This window comes from Aphidius gifuensis, linkage group LG5, assembly GCF_014905175.1.
Source record: "Aphidius gifuensis isolate YNYX2018 linkage group LG5, ASM1490517v1, whole genome shotgun sequence".
Classification (NCBI taxonomy): Eukaryota; Metazoa; Arthropoda; class Insecta; order Hymenoptera; family Braconidae; genus Aphidius; species Aphidius gifuensis.
In genome coordinates this window covers 336,972-352,784 of record NC_057792.1, presented here as the reverse complement: position 1 = coordinate 352,784, position 15,813 = coordinate 336,972, and the positions used below count along the sequence as shown (strand labels likewise).

Below are 15,813 nucleotides of genomic sequence, written 5' to 3'. Positions count from 1 at the left end.
TGTCTCATCTCACAATGTGTATGTATCAAAGTGTACAGTGCTGCAGTTGAGTATATACATGTATATTAAATAAATGTGAAACTAGCCACACCTTTGTGTGTATATAGCCATTTTTATACACACATACATGTATATTCATGTATAACATTGTCCACATGAGATTTTCACATATGGCCAAGTTTGAAAATGAACATTGTGTGTATCCTTCGTGGCTTGATATCCAGCCAAAAGGCAGAACATAACATCTGAAATACAGTGACATTGCAAGCCAGTTGGTTGGTCATTCTTTGTGTTCATCCCTCACCAAATACATTATATAGCCTTGTCTTTATGTCACCTCGTCTAATTAATCTACTTTTGTCTATTTAATCTGGTAAGCTTCCAACACTATTTTAAATAATCCTTTTTCATTTTTTTAAACAACTTTCACACTGCACAGATATTTTGACATTTTTTTTTTTTTTTTTTACATTTTTCAATGTCGTATTATGCTATTCAACAAATTTTATTTTATATTACACAAGTGAAAAATATAAAATTTACTTGAAATACATTTAATTTTCAACTATTAAATTTATTTTTAGACATTAAACTTTAATATTACAAATATTTCTTATCATAAATTTTCATGTTAAAAGAAAATTATTATTTTTTTTTTTTTTAAATTAAAATTATTATCAAACACATATACACAATTTTTTACTCTCATTATTTTTTATTTTAATTAACGATTGATAATCACGTTTTTTTTCTTTCATTTTTTTTTCCTTCTTAACATATTTAAGTTACATTTAATATTGAGGTCTTAATTTTAATAGTAAAAAGTCACGCATAACAGCTTTTTTTTTTATTTATTTTTTTAAATATATACTTAAAATTATTTATTTGACATTACTGCAGTAATGCAGAATTATAATAAAATAAGTAATAAAATGAAAAAAAAAAAAAAAAATATAATATATATATAAGCTGACTCATCCAGTAATATTATTGATTTAGAGTATAGGTTTCTGACCCATGACCTATTTTTTTTTTTATCCTGAATTACTTCCCATATGCTTTCAGAGTAAAAAAAGAAAAAAAAAAATTTAGAATCGTTAAATTGATATGACCAAACTCTCGGTGGTGGTATACATTGCCTTTTTATTTTTTATTAAAAAATATTATTTCATATATATTTTTTTATCTTTTAAAGTTATAAAAAAAAATGTAACTGAAAATATAAAAATAAAAAATAAAGGCCAGCTTTATGTATATAAAATAGAAAATTATGATTTTTAAATGAAAAAAAAATTGTGACTGTTAGTTATACATGTGCATTATGAATTTAATGTGTAAGTAGAGGATAGTATCGTTTATAAAAGAAGGTATCCCATAAAGAAGTACTTTAGTCATAAACAAGCTTGCAAAGTAGAGTATACTCTCTCTCTCTCTTCGCCATCATATACAGATATGTATTTTGTTTTTTGTATATATATATATATATATGTGTGCTATGTTATGTTCGTTCACAGTGCCTTTGCTTATATACATGAGCTTTCATCTAACCCTGTTGTATTTTCATGCAAGCTTGCATCGTCAAGACACATGCCTATGTAACTTGTTAATGAAAGCTTCCTATGCAATGTCGTTTTCAAGACATCAACTATTTCCATTTGAACATAATACTAAATTTATATACATCTAGCTAAATATTAAACTGATTTTTTTTTTTTTCATACAACGATTCATTAATTTTCCAATTTTTCAAAATATTTAATAAAGCTAAAGCTTTTTTTTTTAATAAATAAAATAATGCTTCAAATAAATAATTAATATATAAATTTTTACAAATTCCAATATTATCGGTTGATTTAAGATTTTTTTTCTTCTCTAACCACATTTCAGCTAAACGATAAAGAATAAAATAAATATTTAAATAGATATTGTTAATATTTAATGAATAATTAAATATAACTATCTTTTTAATTAAAATAAAAATAATAAATTTTGTATATTATTCTTGTATTAACAATTATTTTTGCATTGTAATTTGTAAAGTGAATTTAAAGTGGTATATGTATGTATATGTTAAAACAAAATGACGTTGAGTTAACTCTTAGAGTAGCAGGGGGTGTTTTTGAGAAGGTTGCTCACTCCAATTGCCAGTACGTACAAAGGAATTGGGTAAAACAAAGTTTTTCCACTACTAATACAACTAAAAGTCTCTTCTCATGATCGTATATACATACACAAAAGTGAAGGCTTCCTTCAAAATACCAATTTATATATACCATTGTTACAATGTTAAGCGTTTTCATTTTATACTTCTCAACCCTTTTTTCAATTTTTTTTTTATCTACATACTTTGTCAAAACTTTAAAACTCAAATGTAGGTAGAAAATGTGTCCAAATTTTGTCCTGACTCATCTATTACTTTCATCTATAAATATTATATATATTTTTCTTACTTTTTTTTTTAGTATTACTATCTTTATTTTTTTTCAAGAAAGGAAACTTTATTTTTATTTTTTTTTTCACTTTAAAATTTAGCTTTATTTTATTCCAAAAAAAAAAAAAAAAAAAAAAAAGTATTATTATATTTATCTGTATATATATTGTTGAGCATTTGCTTTGAATAATTTTATATATATTTAGCAATACAGTTGAAAGTTTATAAAGGTGAGTTAAGTGTGCAACAAAGTTTTTGCACGAATGGGACCCTTTTGATATACAGAAGCTTTTCAAAATATAAAACTTTGTAATGACAGAAATTCTATTTGTATAATTTCGAAAATTTATACTACAGAAAATATTTAATAGTTTAATAATTTTATCAAATAATCCAAAGAGTCAAAAAAGAAAATAAACTTTTAAAAATAAAAAAAAATAATCATCAATTATTTGAGTTATACTTTGATTTGAATTTTTGCATTTTTATGTTGAACATGCATGATAAATTCAATTCCTCTGGGTCAGTAATTTATATTTTTTTATAATTTCTTTTTATTTTAAAAGCTGTGTATAGGTGTGAGACCTCGATGACACAGAGAGTGCGGGTACCCGTTGAGACGATTCTGAAGGCGGTTTGATTAGAGGAACACGATCAGTCTAGGGGCGTGAAGCGAATTGAAATCCGATTTATACTACTACCAATACTCTCAATTGGCGAGAATTTCATCTGTATGTATAGATAGTTGTAGATATATATATATATATATTAAAAGAGGCCCTCTTCAAAGCCGACCACGAATTGCTTCCTGAATACAAATAATTGATTCGTGCACTGAATCAATGAGTCCATATCTGACCTGATTTTAAATAAGGACGAATTAAATATATTTTTCTATATATCTTTTGTTTATCTATTTTTATTTTTTAATAATAATAATTTTTTATAATTATTTTATTTATGTCAAATGAAAAATTAAATTAAAAAAAAAAAAATAATAGACTGTCTTGGCATTTACAACAACGGATGTTATTCTGTTTTGTAAAATAAAAAAATATATTCGATTTGCACATAAATGAAGATTCATGTATCCTTTTAAATAAGTTATTCAGTGTGTGTGATGCATATGTTTTCCGGTATGATTCTCGTGGGATAGAATAACACAATTTCTCATTTTTTTATTTATTTTTTTTTTCCGTTGTTTTTCATTGCTGTCAACATGGTATTTTTTACAACTGAAAATTAGATTTTACCTCGTATAATATTTCTATAACGAATCATGATTTTTATAAATAAAAAAATATATGTTTACTATCTTGATGGGCTGAAGGGTGCCCTTCAATATCACTCAGTCACTCAAACTTGAAAAAAAAAAAAAAAAAAAAAAAAAGAAAAGAAAACAAATATATCATGGAAATTATATTGAAGAAAATATTTGTCGTGTCTATATAATCAAGAAAGAAATAAAAAAAAGCAGCTCAAGAAATGATCTTGAATGAAAAATAAATATTTTGAATATAAACATTGGCGAGATAGTGTTAATTATAAATAAATAAAGTGACAAATATTGGGTTTTTTACGACTGAAATTTGTAAAAACTTATCGGCTAGTAATTTTCGATGAAAAATTGAAAAAATTGAAACTAAAAAAGGTGCTTTCGTTGGAATGATGATTTTGATAGTGAAATATAAATTGCCTGGAGGCTAGCTCGACACCATTTCATCAATCACCCAACCACCGTAAGCTAGCATTAATATTCGCTTACTATCAAATATGCATCACTTGTTTGCAGACGCCCGTCGACTATTTATTTCCGCACAAATACCGCAATGCTTTTTTTCAAAAAAAATAATAATAATAATCATGAAAATAAATTTTTTATTCACTTCTTAAAATAATGTTTATATAAAAAATTTATATCGCAATATCAAATATTTGTGCACACTTTGAATTTTTTATTTAACTTGGCAACAATCATCTTATTTTTCGATTATTTATTTGTTTATCAAAAAATAATAACACTCAAGTGGTAAACAATGTTTCTTTAAATTTAGGTCAATTTCTTTTTTTTTTTAAATATAATAATAATAATAATAATAAAAGTCATTATATCAAAAAAAAAATAAAACAAACAAGATTATTTTGACCGAGAAAATTACTAAAAGTTAAAATAATAAAAGAAAAAGAAAAAAAAAAACGGTAAATAAGATTGATTTGATGTTGATGGTGATTGAAAGATTTTCAAAGTTTGGAATATAGTCAGCCACGTGATGATGTTAGCAAGACTAGCAATTTTCGATTTTATCATTGACTTTTTCGATTCCCCAAAGAAATCTTGAAACTTTTTTTTTATTATTTCTCAAATAAATATAAATGGTATTTCTCTTCTCCAATAAACACAAGTCAAATAATCCAAAATTTTACAACTTAAAGCACCTAGATTATGCTTTAAAATATATATATATTTTTTTTTCGAAATAATTTAAAGGATCAAAAGTAGTCAGTATAAAACATGCCACTGATGTTTGTCTGTTATATTGATGTGTGTGTGTGTTTGTAAATGTGAAATCATTAAATTACTAGGTCAACATTCACACATATATATATTGCCATAATATGTAAACTTGAATTTAATCGGCTCTACATTGTTGGCCACACTGATTATCCAAATAGTAAATTTATTTGATAAAACCCACCATTTGAAATTGGTTCTCATTAAAGAACCATTTAATCATTATACTGACTCATGTTATTCAAAATAAATAAACAAATTTAAATTAAATTTGATTAATTTTATCAACTGTCAATCTGTCAAGATTAAGTTAAGCATCATATATAAATTTACAAAATATCATGTCAATATAAATAACAACAAAATTGATATATATAAATCATAACTTGATCCATCAAATAATTCATAAAAATATTGAACAAACAATAATACATATACACTGACAGGTTGAAATAAAATAAGTTTATTTTCTTTGAGTGTTGTTGTTGTTGTTGTTGTTGTTGAAACTCAAGAATACAAAGTAAATCATATTGTCCGTCAATTTATAGTATATAAAGTCGGCTTGACATTAACTCTTGGAAATAATACATTTTTTATTTATTCTTGGTGATAGGGAAATTGGCTGATCGACATAACGTTTATATTTACCTTTTCTTTTTTATTATTTATTCTATTTGAAGACTTGAATTTAATATTCATAGAATGATAAATAATAAAACCAAAATATCAAATGAAATGTTAACAAGAAGACCGCAATGATTGGCCAACATTTATTTGTTTTATCAAATTGTAAATCAGCCTTGAGTACTTGTTAACACTTGATTCAGTCAGTTGATATACAACAACAGGTATAATATTTATCAAAATTTATTAATCTATGATAAGAAAAAGAAATATATATTTTAAATTTAAATAACAAGTTTGTCTTATTGGTGTAATCCAAGTTATTCAAAGTGGATATGTTGAATGACACAATTTATAGACAATAAATTGACACACACACTGATATATTATTATTGTGTTGTGTTGGTAAAAGACTGGATGAGTTTTAAAAGTTTAAAATGGTAACGATAAAATAAAACTATATACATGAAAATTTGGAGCTTTGCCACGTTGACGTGAGTAGAACACTTCTCATCTCAAGTACTCTACTACGATCACTGATACAATGCACTACAGTTGGTGATGCTGTTGTTGGCTGTATTGTCAAGTTTTTTTTTTTTTTTTAAATATATTTTTAGCTCGAGGGAATGTTGTTTGAAATGGTACTTGTCCAAGGTACTGGATGTAAAAGAGGAAAACAGGTGGAAAATGAATAAGAAGCATGTCAATATTGATAATCACTCGACCAAAATACAACCAAGAAAAAATATTTTCTTTTTTATCAAATATAAAATATACATGTATATATGAATAGAATATAAATGTTATATTTATAATTTAATTAAAAATTATTATTAATTATTTAATAATGGTTTTTGTGGATGAAATATTGTGGTCTTTGTTTGTTATTGAAAGCATTTGATCCTAGACACTGACCGTTCATTGAACATGGGGATCATAGGATCTAACAGGATTTAACATGAAACACCCACAGAATTCATAACTATGTATATAAATTGTATTATAACATCATCATCATCATCATCATCATCATCTTCTCCTTCTTTTCCTTCTTTTTTAACTGTTTTTTTTTTCATTTTATTATTTTTGTTCTTGTGTGTTAAAGCATTTGGTATGGTTTTCATCGTCTTTCTACTTTGCAATAAATGCACGAGGGTCCACAGGGGAATCTAGTTAAAGCGAATCACGTGCTGGTTTACTATTATGCCTTGAGGTGTGGCATAGTCTGTAAACGAAGATACGAAGAATGAAAATGAACAAAGAAAAAATAAGCACCAGTAGCAAGAGCAGTAGCATAACCACCACACACCAAGACCAACTCAGCCAGAGTCATAAAGTTGGCCGGGAGAAGCTCTTGGCTAGGGAGGAGCTGCATCCTGATCCCAAATTTTCGACTGACTATACCACGACTACTACTACTGCTTCTACTTTTACCCTCACCACGATCGATCCAGCACAAAATTCAACGAGTCAAAAACCATAAAGTGTCGTTCATCATCAATCTCTCTCTCTCTCTCTCTCTTTTTGTATTTTTTTTTTATTTATTTTTTTTTTCTTCATCATCATTATTATTGTTATACTTAAAAAAAAAGTTATTTTATTTTTTGTCAATATATAATCAATGTTTTTTCATATCGTTTTAAATACATTGTTATTTTTTTTTTTTTTTTTTTGATACAGATAATGTTTTTTAAAAAATGTCCAAGTGCCACGTGACTTTGATCAAGCGAGTTTGATAACATATAGATAGCTAAATTCTAGAGTACAGAAAAGTTGCTTTGAAAGTTTTGTTTATTTTTTTTTTTTTTATTCCAACACATCAACAGCATACAGATGCTTTCGTCTCCAATACAAAAACACCATTACTTTTGCATAAAAATTTTTCTCTCAACCCGCATCGTCAACACGTTGGGATTTTGCTCTTCAGATTTTTTTTTTTTTTTTTTCTACCACAAACTACTTTTGATGCTGGTGCTGGTGCTGATGTAGCTGATGGAGAGTTATATATATTTTCAGGTAATTTTTTCAAAGTACAAACCTAGCCTTTTTTTTTTTTATTTTTACATATATTTTCATGAACATATGGATAGAAAAAAAATTCTATATAATTTCTATACCAAATAAAAGACTTTTTGGATAGATACATTTTATTTTTTTTATTTTAAAGTTCAAAGAACGTTAAAATATATTTATTTTTTTTATTTTTTTCATCGTTTTAAGCCACGAATCATGTATTTACATTGTGCCACTTTCAAAGGAGGAGAATATACAAGTTTAAACTTACTTATCGACACTCTAAGTAGATTTCACTATCTTATTTTTATTTTTTTTTTTTTTTACTTAACTACTTTTATTTATTTTTTCTTAAACTTTTTTTTTGTTATCCACTTTTTTGCTAGAAAAAAAAATAAATTTATCTCACCTCAATTCCGTTGTATACTTGTCAAAGTAACCAGGATTGTCGATGTTTCAGTAATGGCTTTTTAAAAGACAAAATTGGCAAAAGATTCGCGCTATTTTTTATTATTTTTAAAATGAAATAATAAAAGTGTCATTTATCTTGGGTATTTTGTAATCATTGTGTGTGACACATATATTTTTTTGTTTTTTCAAGATCCATAATCTCATTTAAGTAAGACCAATAATTTATATGTATTAAACACGTCAAAAAATAAATAATATAAATAATTTACATTATTAATTCCATCAGAGCTATTGTGCTACGTGACTATGAACTTTTTTTTTTTCAATATTAAATTCAACAATTTCAAGAGGTCATTAATTAAGTAAACAAAATCATTCGAAATATTTCTTAACGCTGATTTTCTACTATTTATACAAATGATTTATTAATATTCTATATCTACACATAAATATCTTGAAGTATATATTATTCCCCAGGTAATTATTCAGACACGCGATATACCTCAAATATTTATCACAGCATGCTATATACTTTAATCGAAAATTTGTCTCACCTAAAAGTTTTTTTATTTAATTTTTTCATCAAGATAATAATTAACGATCTATCATATACGGTATTTATATATACACACAGTATATGTTTTTAAATAAAAAAAAATGGAAAAACATTTAATGAGGGTTGGTGTATAAGGTAATTGGCAGAGAGGCAAAAATAATTGAGGGGTTTAAAGGGGAAACTTTTGAGGAGAAAATAGAAATACAGGAGTTGAGAGAGAATTAGGAAACATTAACATTGGCCAAGCTTGGTTATTCAACATACACGATTTTGCAATACATTGAAACTAGCCCAGCTATATTTTTTAGATGAGAGGGAGGCTCTTTTGGCTATAATGATGATGATGATGATGATGATAGAGAGAACAAGATTGTGTGTATGCTGAAAATGTTAATAACAAAGAGACAAAATTCAAAGAGAGAACTGCGCACTTCTCTCTTAGTTGCTTTACATACATTTGTTTACCGTGTCGATGCCGTTAGTTCACCTCGTATCCAAGCCTGGTGTTGGAAGGCAAGAGGGGTTTTCCGTTTTCCTCCACAACAAACACTCTGGCACGCACGCCCACGCTCGACCCGAAATCGATTCGCGGCCGCAGCAAACTCAACTAAAGAGAAGGGGGAAATGACGACGCTTTCGAGATCGCTGGACCAATGACTGCCTGAGCATTAACGGAAAAGAAAAAAAAAAAAACAACAAAATAATAATAACGAAACAAAAAAAAAACAAGATGAAGATGAAAAAGAAGATGAAAAAATAAAAATAAAAAAAAAAAAAAAAAAGGTACCCAACAGCAGAGCAGCACTTCAAAACAAACCACTTATTTTAACAACACAAATCAAGAAGATGGAAAGAACCATGCCATACCACAGACGATCTACTCCAGAAAAAAAAATAAAAAATAAAAAAAAAGTAAAACGTAAATACTTGACTGCTTCTTGACTTTTTTATTTTTTAACTTTTATAAATAAAAAAACAATATTTGTTTACTCAAATGAAAAATGAAAAAAAATTAACAATAATAATTATCGTCGTGTTGAGTTAATTAATTAAATTGTAATTAAATTGAAATAATTAAATCATATTTAAATTAATTGTATATAATTAATGATATGATTGATTTGATTTCATAAAATGATTAAACATATACAACATTATATCATATTTATTTGAATTTATTCAATCACCATTACATGGATAATATGATGGAAAAAAAGCTCAAAAAATGAACAACTAAATTTCAAAAATTACATATATATAATATCGCGTGTGTGCGTGTGTGTGTATATATGTAAATCAATCGAATGGCCACCTCTATGTCAGTCATCCAGCATGCATGAGATGACTGGTGGTACTTGAGGTTGGATTGTCAAACTGAATCAACACAATTGGTACCACAAAAGCGCAGATTAGCACCAGAAATCATGATATTACAAACACAAAATATTTAATTATACACACACACACACAACTTGAAACAAGATTTAAAAAGAAAATAAAAATACAAAAATAAAAGCACAAGAGTTTAATTTATTCTCTTGAAATTTTTTCAATTTGATCAAGTAGATTTTATCATTTATTATGCAAAAAAAAAAAACAAATTTTATTTTGTGATGAGAATATTCATTAATTACTATATAAGACAAAAATAAATATACATTTAAATTGATTTTGTGGTTTTTGATTTGTCGATGTGGTTTTGAATTGTTATGCAAGTGTATTTACTTTATTTGCTTACTCAAATATAAAATTCAAGAATAAGAAGAAAATAGATTGAGAAAGAGAGGTTGAATAAAGCTTGGAGATTTAGCTTAATCGTGATTATTGGATACAATCAGGACAACAAAAACAAGAAGAAGAAGAAGAAGAAGATGAAGGAGAAAATGAAGAAAGCTTTTGTTGTTGCATTGTATAGATGTTTAGCTATTAAACTATTTGTGTGCATACATATACATATTCATTATTGGGTGTTGGATAAATTTATTGACAAGAGACAAGTGAAGGTTCTTATATATAATATATAGACAAGATCAAGTAGACCAGTTTGACTTGGTTTGTCTTGTACATACGATGACTGGGTAACAGGAAATTATACAGTATGTATGAACTTTTGCTGTTTCATTTGCTTTGTAAGTCAACCGTTTAATGTTCTCATGCTCTTATATTATCATCATCATCATCATCATCAACATCATCATCGTCATCGTCATGATATAATATACATGTGTGTGTAATAATTTTAGACACAAATACCAATAACAGAGAGCCCTCGTGGATATATTGTTCCATGGTCACTATCCCACAATTTACAGTGTGACCCAAAAATGTCAATACCAGAGAAATATCAGATAACAATATATATATCTATCTATCCTGTATATAATATGATATTTGATACTTACGCGGCATGCACGAAGGGCGAACGATGTGTGGCGGGCAAAAGGGCAATGGTTGCTGCAAGGAGTGCAAAACTCCACGAGGCTGCGTGAGACTTCATTCTCATCAGCATCAATTAAACTGTGTTGATGTTAAATTTTTAGTTTTTTTTTTTTTAATTAATTCACGCCACACGCCACTTTTTATTTTTTTCAACAAACACTTAAAAATTATTTAGATTATTTTTCTAAATATCTCAACACTTATTATCATTTTTCCATGTTGTTTTTTTTTTTTTTTTTTTTTAAAACACGATTCAAGATTAAATTAATAATAAATTAAATTATAAAAATAAAAAAAAAAATTAAAATAAACACAACAAAATTAAAACACTTATAAATAGTATGTCACTTGAGAAAAAAAAAAAATTATTTTAATTGTCACCACAGCTCTTTAAAACAAATATTATTTATGAAAATTTATAATAATTTTTTTATTTGTCCAACCATGTCTATTATTGTTAAACATTTTTTTAATTTTTTTCATTTATAAAATTCACAATATTAAATGTCACTTAAATTTTCCGGAAAAATAAAAAAAAAAGAAAAAAAAATAAAAACAAATTAGATAAAACTTGATGTATTTGCGTTCTTTTTTTAGACTAAATTAAAAAATTTATTTTCAATAAAATTAATAATAAACAAATAGATTAATTTATGATAATATATTTATTTATTTTTTTTTTTTGAAATATAATACGGGGGACCCAGTCGTGGCTTGGGCCTCGTTTGGGTCCACTTCTATGAAGCGGAAGCCTGCTTGGCGCCGCCGGTCTGCCGGTAGCTCCTCTTAACTTTGATCCTTACACTGGACATTTCTCGGACGGTCGCACCCGCGCTACACCGCGCTCGGGAGTGGCGGCCTTAACGGCTGTCCCGGCCGACATACAGCGCCGTCGCATTTACCACCACCATTTGCAAATTCAACAACCCTCTATATGCACCCTTCTGCAAGTAATATAGAACCCTCTTTACTCTTTTCACTTGTTTCTTCTCTTTTTATCTTTCGTATTGTACAGTGTGTTTGGCTCTTGTAACCTCATCTCTATCATCACCAACACTACTACTCTGCCTAACAATACTATAACCACTACTACCCCTATTTTATATAAAGCCTCTATTCTCCCCTTATTTACCCTCACCTATTATACACCCCCAACCCCTTAACCCCCTTACTAGCCTACTTGTTAGTTTGTTGGTTCGTTGCGCCGGCGCTTTATCAGTCCATGTTTTTCACACAACACACACATACATTTGCAAATAGTCTACTTATTTGGCTGGCACGAGCACAAGATAGTTGAGTTGAGACGAAACTAGAACTTGGCTAAATCCCTATACAGCATCCTCTCTCTCTTTCCCTCCCTTTCTGTCATTTCTTTTCTTTATACATGTCTTGGTTTTCTATGGGCCACTGTCCTCTGGCACGCGTTTTATACACCCGCACATATATCCACGCATGCTTCACAAGAGCAACAAAAAATAAAAGCAAAGATGACCCTTTTTTTATTTAGCTTCGCTAGAAGGAACGATGAGAATTTCTTTATTCACGCAGTTGAATTAAAAAAAAAAAAAAAAACTGATGTTGTATTTTTCATCCCTTAATTTATATCTAGATTTTTTATCAAAGTATTGTTTACAATTTATTTATATTTTTTTTTTTTTTTTAAATTAATTTAATATATCTTTTTCATATTGAATAATCACATTTTCTCTTTTCTATAAAAACTTTTTCTTTTTTTTTTTTCCATCAAAATAAAAAAATATGTATTATCTCGGGGGATTGTTTATATGTATATATATATAGTTTTTTGGTATTCCACAAGGACCTTGAAAAATCAAACACACACATAAACTAATTTCTATTTTTTTTTTTTCACTCACTTTATACTCAGCTGTCACGCTACTTCTAAATAAGCAAAAAAAAAAAATAATAATAATCAAAACTGTAGCTATTTTTGTTTTGGCAATTTCTTAATTCATTTTTTTTTTTTTTTTTTCGTTATCATTATCATTTCAAGTATAAATTTTTCAAGTATTTGTGTATACATGTTTCTTCGATACTTGAGATTCACATAGTGCACACTGATCTATAAAAGTCTTGGGGGATTTTTATTTTCTATCTAGTTTGTGTCCCACAGCAAAACACAAACACACACACTGGGATTTACACCATCGCCAAAGGTGTATCTACACAATCTAAAAACTATTTTTCATATACATGTATACTATTTATAAATGTGTATATGAAAAACAGGCAAGAGTTGCCTAAGATGCAACTACTGAAATAACCTCTGGGGTAGATATAGACAAGAAAACCTCCAGGGAATTTACAAGTGTGCTCCTTTTTTCCTGTCTTGTCTTGTATTGTTTTTTTTTTATTTTTATATTTTCTTTGTTACTTAACTCTGTAAGTTGAAATCGAAGTTAAAAATGGAGGAGAATAAATTCGATATTCAGGGTGATTGATCCATCCTATACAGATAACAAAGATTAATGCTTTATTTATTGAAAAATCGATAATTTTTCTTATCGTGTATACAGTAGAATAATATATACACCTACATGTATATCCATGGATTGCAAATTGGTATATATATAACACGCTTGAGTAGGATCAAATTGGGCGCTTTGACCAGCTGGTACACTTGGAAGCCTTCCATTTACCCAGTACGTAACATATACTCGATGGATTTTGTAATGTTCGTCCAGGCCTTACCTATACTGTCTCTTGTCTAATTTCATCGTCTCTTGTATATTTATAATTTTAATCAACAATTATTAATTATTGTATTTTTAATAATTTAATTATAATTTTTATAGATTTTTATATGGTGTCTTTTGTAATATTAAAAATATTACATAATACTATTCAGTATCTGGAGAATGAAATTGCTTGCAAAACTCAGTGCAAAAGTTATGCAGAGATTAATTTGTGACCAACTTTTATTCATAGTTCACCTAATCTTAGTGATTACATTTTCAAATCTATTAGCCGCACGATGATATTAAAGTTTTTGATTTTCAGAAGACGATCCTCAACCCTACCAGCCAATTTTCATTCATTTATCAAACTTTTTTTTTTGTTATTTAATATGCAAACTAAAGAACTCCATCAAGCAACATTTATTAGATAACTTTTTATATTTTGTATTATTTTTTTTTATTTTTTTAAATCAAGTAATTTAAAAAAATCGTCAATGGAGCATTAGCCTTTTCTAGGTTTTATTTTTATTTTTTTCTACACGGAGAGAAATCCGCAGCAAATATTACTGTAGTGGTATCGTAAAAATCATAGCTGACGTCATTAAAGCGACTAATTCCCACTTATTATAATGATTATTATTATATTTCATCTAAATTTTTTACTGTAGTCTACCGGAATTTTTGGAAGTCTTGAGTTAATGGTATAGTTTATGCCAGAAATTACTGTAGTGTACAGCAGGTTTTCCCGCCAGATGACACGAATATTTATTGGAAATCAAGTGTGTTCCTAACCTCTTCTAAAAAAGTTTATTGTTTTTATTTTATTCATGAATCTAAATAAAAATGCGGTGAAACACATGAAAATTATAAAATGGTTTATTTTTTTAAAATTAATAAACACGTTACATTTTTATTTTGATGTTTAAACAATAAGGTTTTATTTAATTTTTTGTGTTGTTTTTTTGTTTTGTTTTGATTAAAATTACTGTAGTGTAGTAGGAAATTCTAGTCGATCCTGGTGGCCTCCCCACGCAACTTCTCAATTTCCAGTAGGACTACAGTAAAATTTGTTTGATACTCTACAGCATCATTTGCTGCGGATTTCTCTCCGTGTACCACCTAGATGATGGGATGTTGAGCTCTCTCGGGTTGGCACACATCAAGACCTGTCAAATTCATATTTCATCTCGGGTTTTTTTTTATACGTGCACGAACCTACATTAATCGTCATACATTTTATTTTTTTAAATATACAAAATACATGTACAGCAAACAACACGTTGGCTAGCAGTAATCTGACACAGTCAATGCAAAAATAAATTGTAAAAAAAGTAAAAACTTTTTTTTTCACTGCTTGACAATCGCGTGACATTTGGCTATTTATTTTTGTTGATTTGTCGAGTGTATATTACGTCCTTGTGGTAAATACAAATAACTAAGATCCTCAAAGTTTTAAAAACAAAATTAAAAAGTTTTTTATTTATTTGAAGCTTTTTGTTTTTTATTTTAAATTAAGATATTATTATTTTTTTCGGGAAAATCAATGTTATCATCAGCTGCAGTAAAATACCAAAGTGAAAATAAAAAAAAAAAAAACTTTAAACTTTTATAAAGAGATATTTTTATATCTGTAGGAAATTTAATGTTAAAGTTAAATTGACCAGCATCATTGTGTGTGTATTTGATGAAAAAACAAAAAACAAAATTTAAAATAATTAAATTACTTTTGCGTGTGAAAAAAAAATATAAAGTCTAGATTTATTTTACAAATGTGTGGGTTAGTTAGAGCAAACATGATGCTTGAGATGTTGGACTAAAATTCAATCTTTATTTCATTTCCTCAATTTACATAAATACATTTGAACAATAAGTGTAGGTTGCTAATCCTGTCAGTCAATCAATGTTGTACTCGATACTGGACTAATCTCGTTTGACTGAACATCACAATTCTCCGGTTTTCATCATGCTTGAGTCAGCACAATCTTCAACACATATTGACAATGTGCAATTACTCAATATTTTAAAATTATTTTTTAATTTTACTTTATATCAATTTACTCTTTTGCCTTGATATACATGTATTGTTTCATTTAATTTATTTTTATTTTTGAAAGGTAAAAAAAAATTT

The 15,813-nt window shown here is 27.4% G+C and overlaps 1 protein-coding gene across 6 annotated transcripts in view; it reads right to left on the bottom strand.

Annotated features, from left to right (window-relative positions):
* LOC122856609 (gamma-aminobutyric acid receptor subunit beta) overlaps positions 1-11,882 on the bottom strand; it is an 81,277-nt gene extending 69,395 nt beyond the window's left edge. For 3 of the 6 annotated variants that reach the window (XM_044158321.1, XM_044158325.1, XM_044158326.1), the window contains exon 1: positions 10,950-11,847. In XM_044158321.1, the coding sequence (XP_044014256.1) occupies positions 10,950-11,056 (107 nt within the window). In that variant the 5' untranslated portion in view covers positions 11,057-11,847. Of the gene's footprint in view, positions 1-10,949 lie in introns of all 6 variants that reach the window. The other 3 variants (XM_044158323.1, XM_044158324.1, XM_044158320.1) reach the window with 2 other exon arrangements.
* Between the last annotated feature and the right edge of the window lie 3,931 nt (positions 11,883-15,813).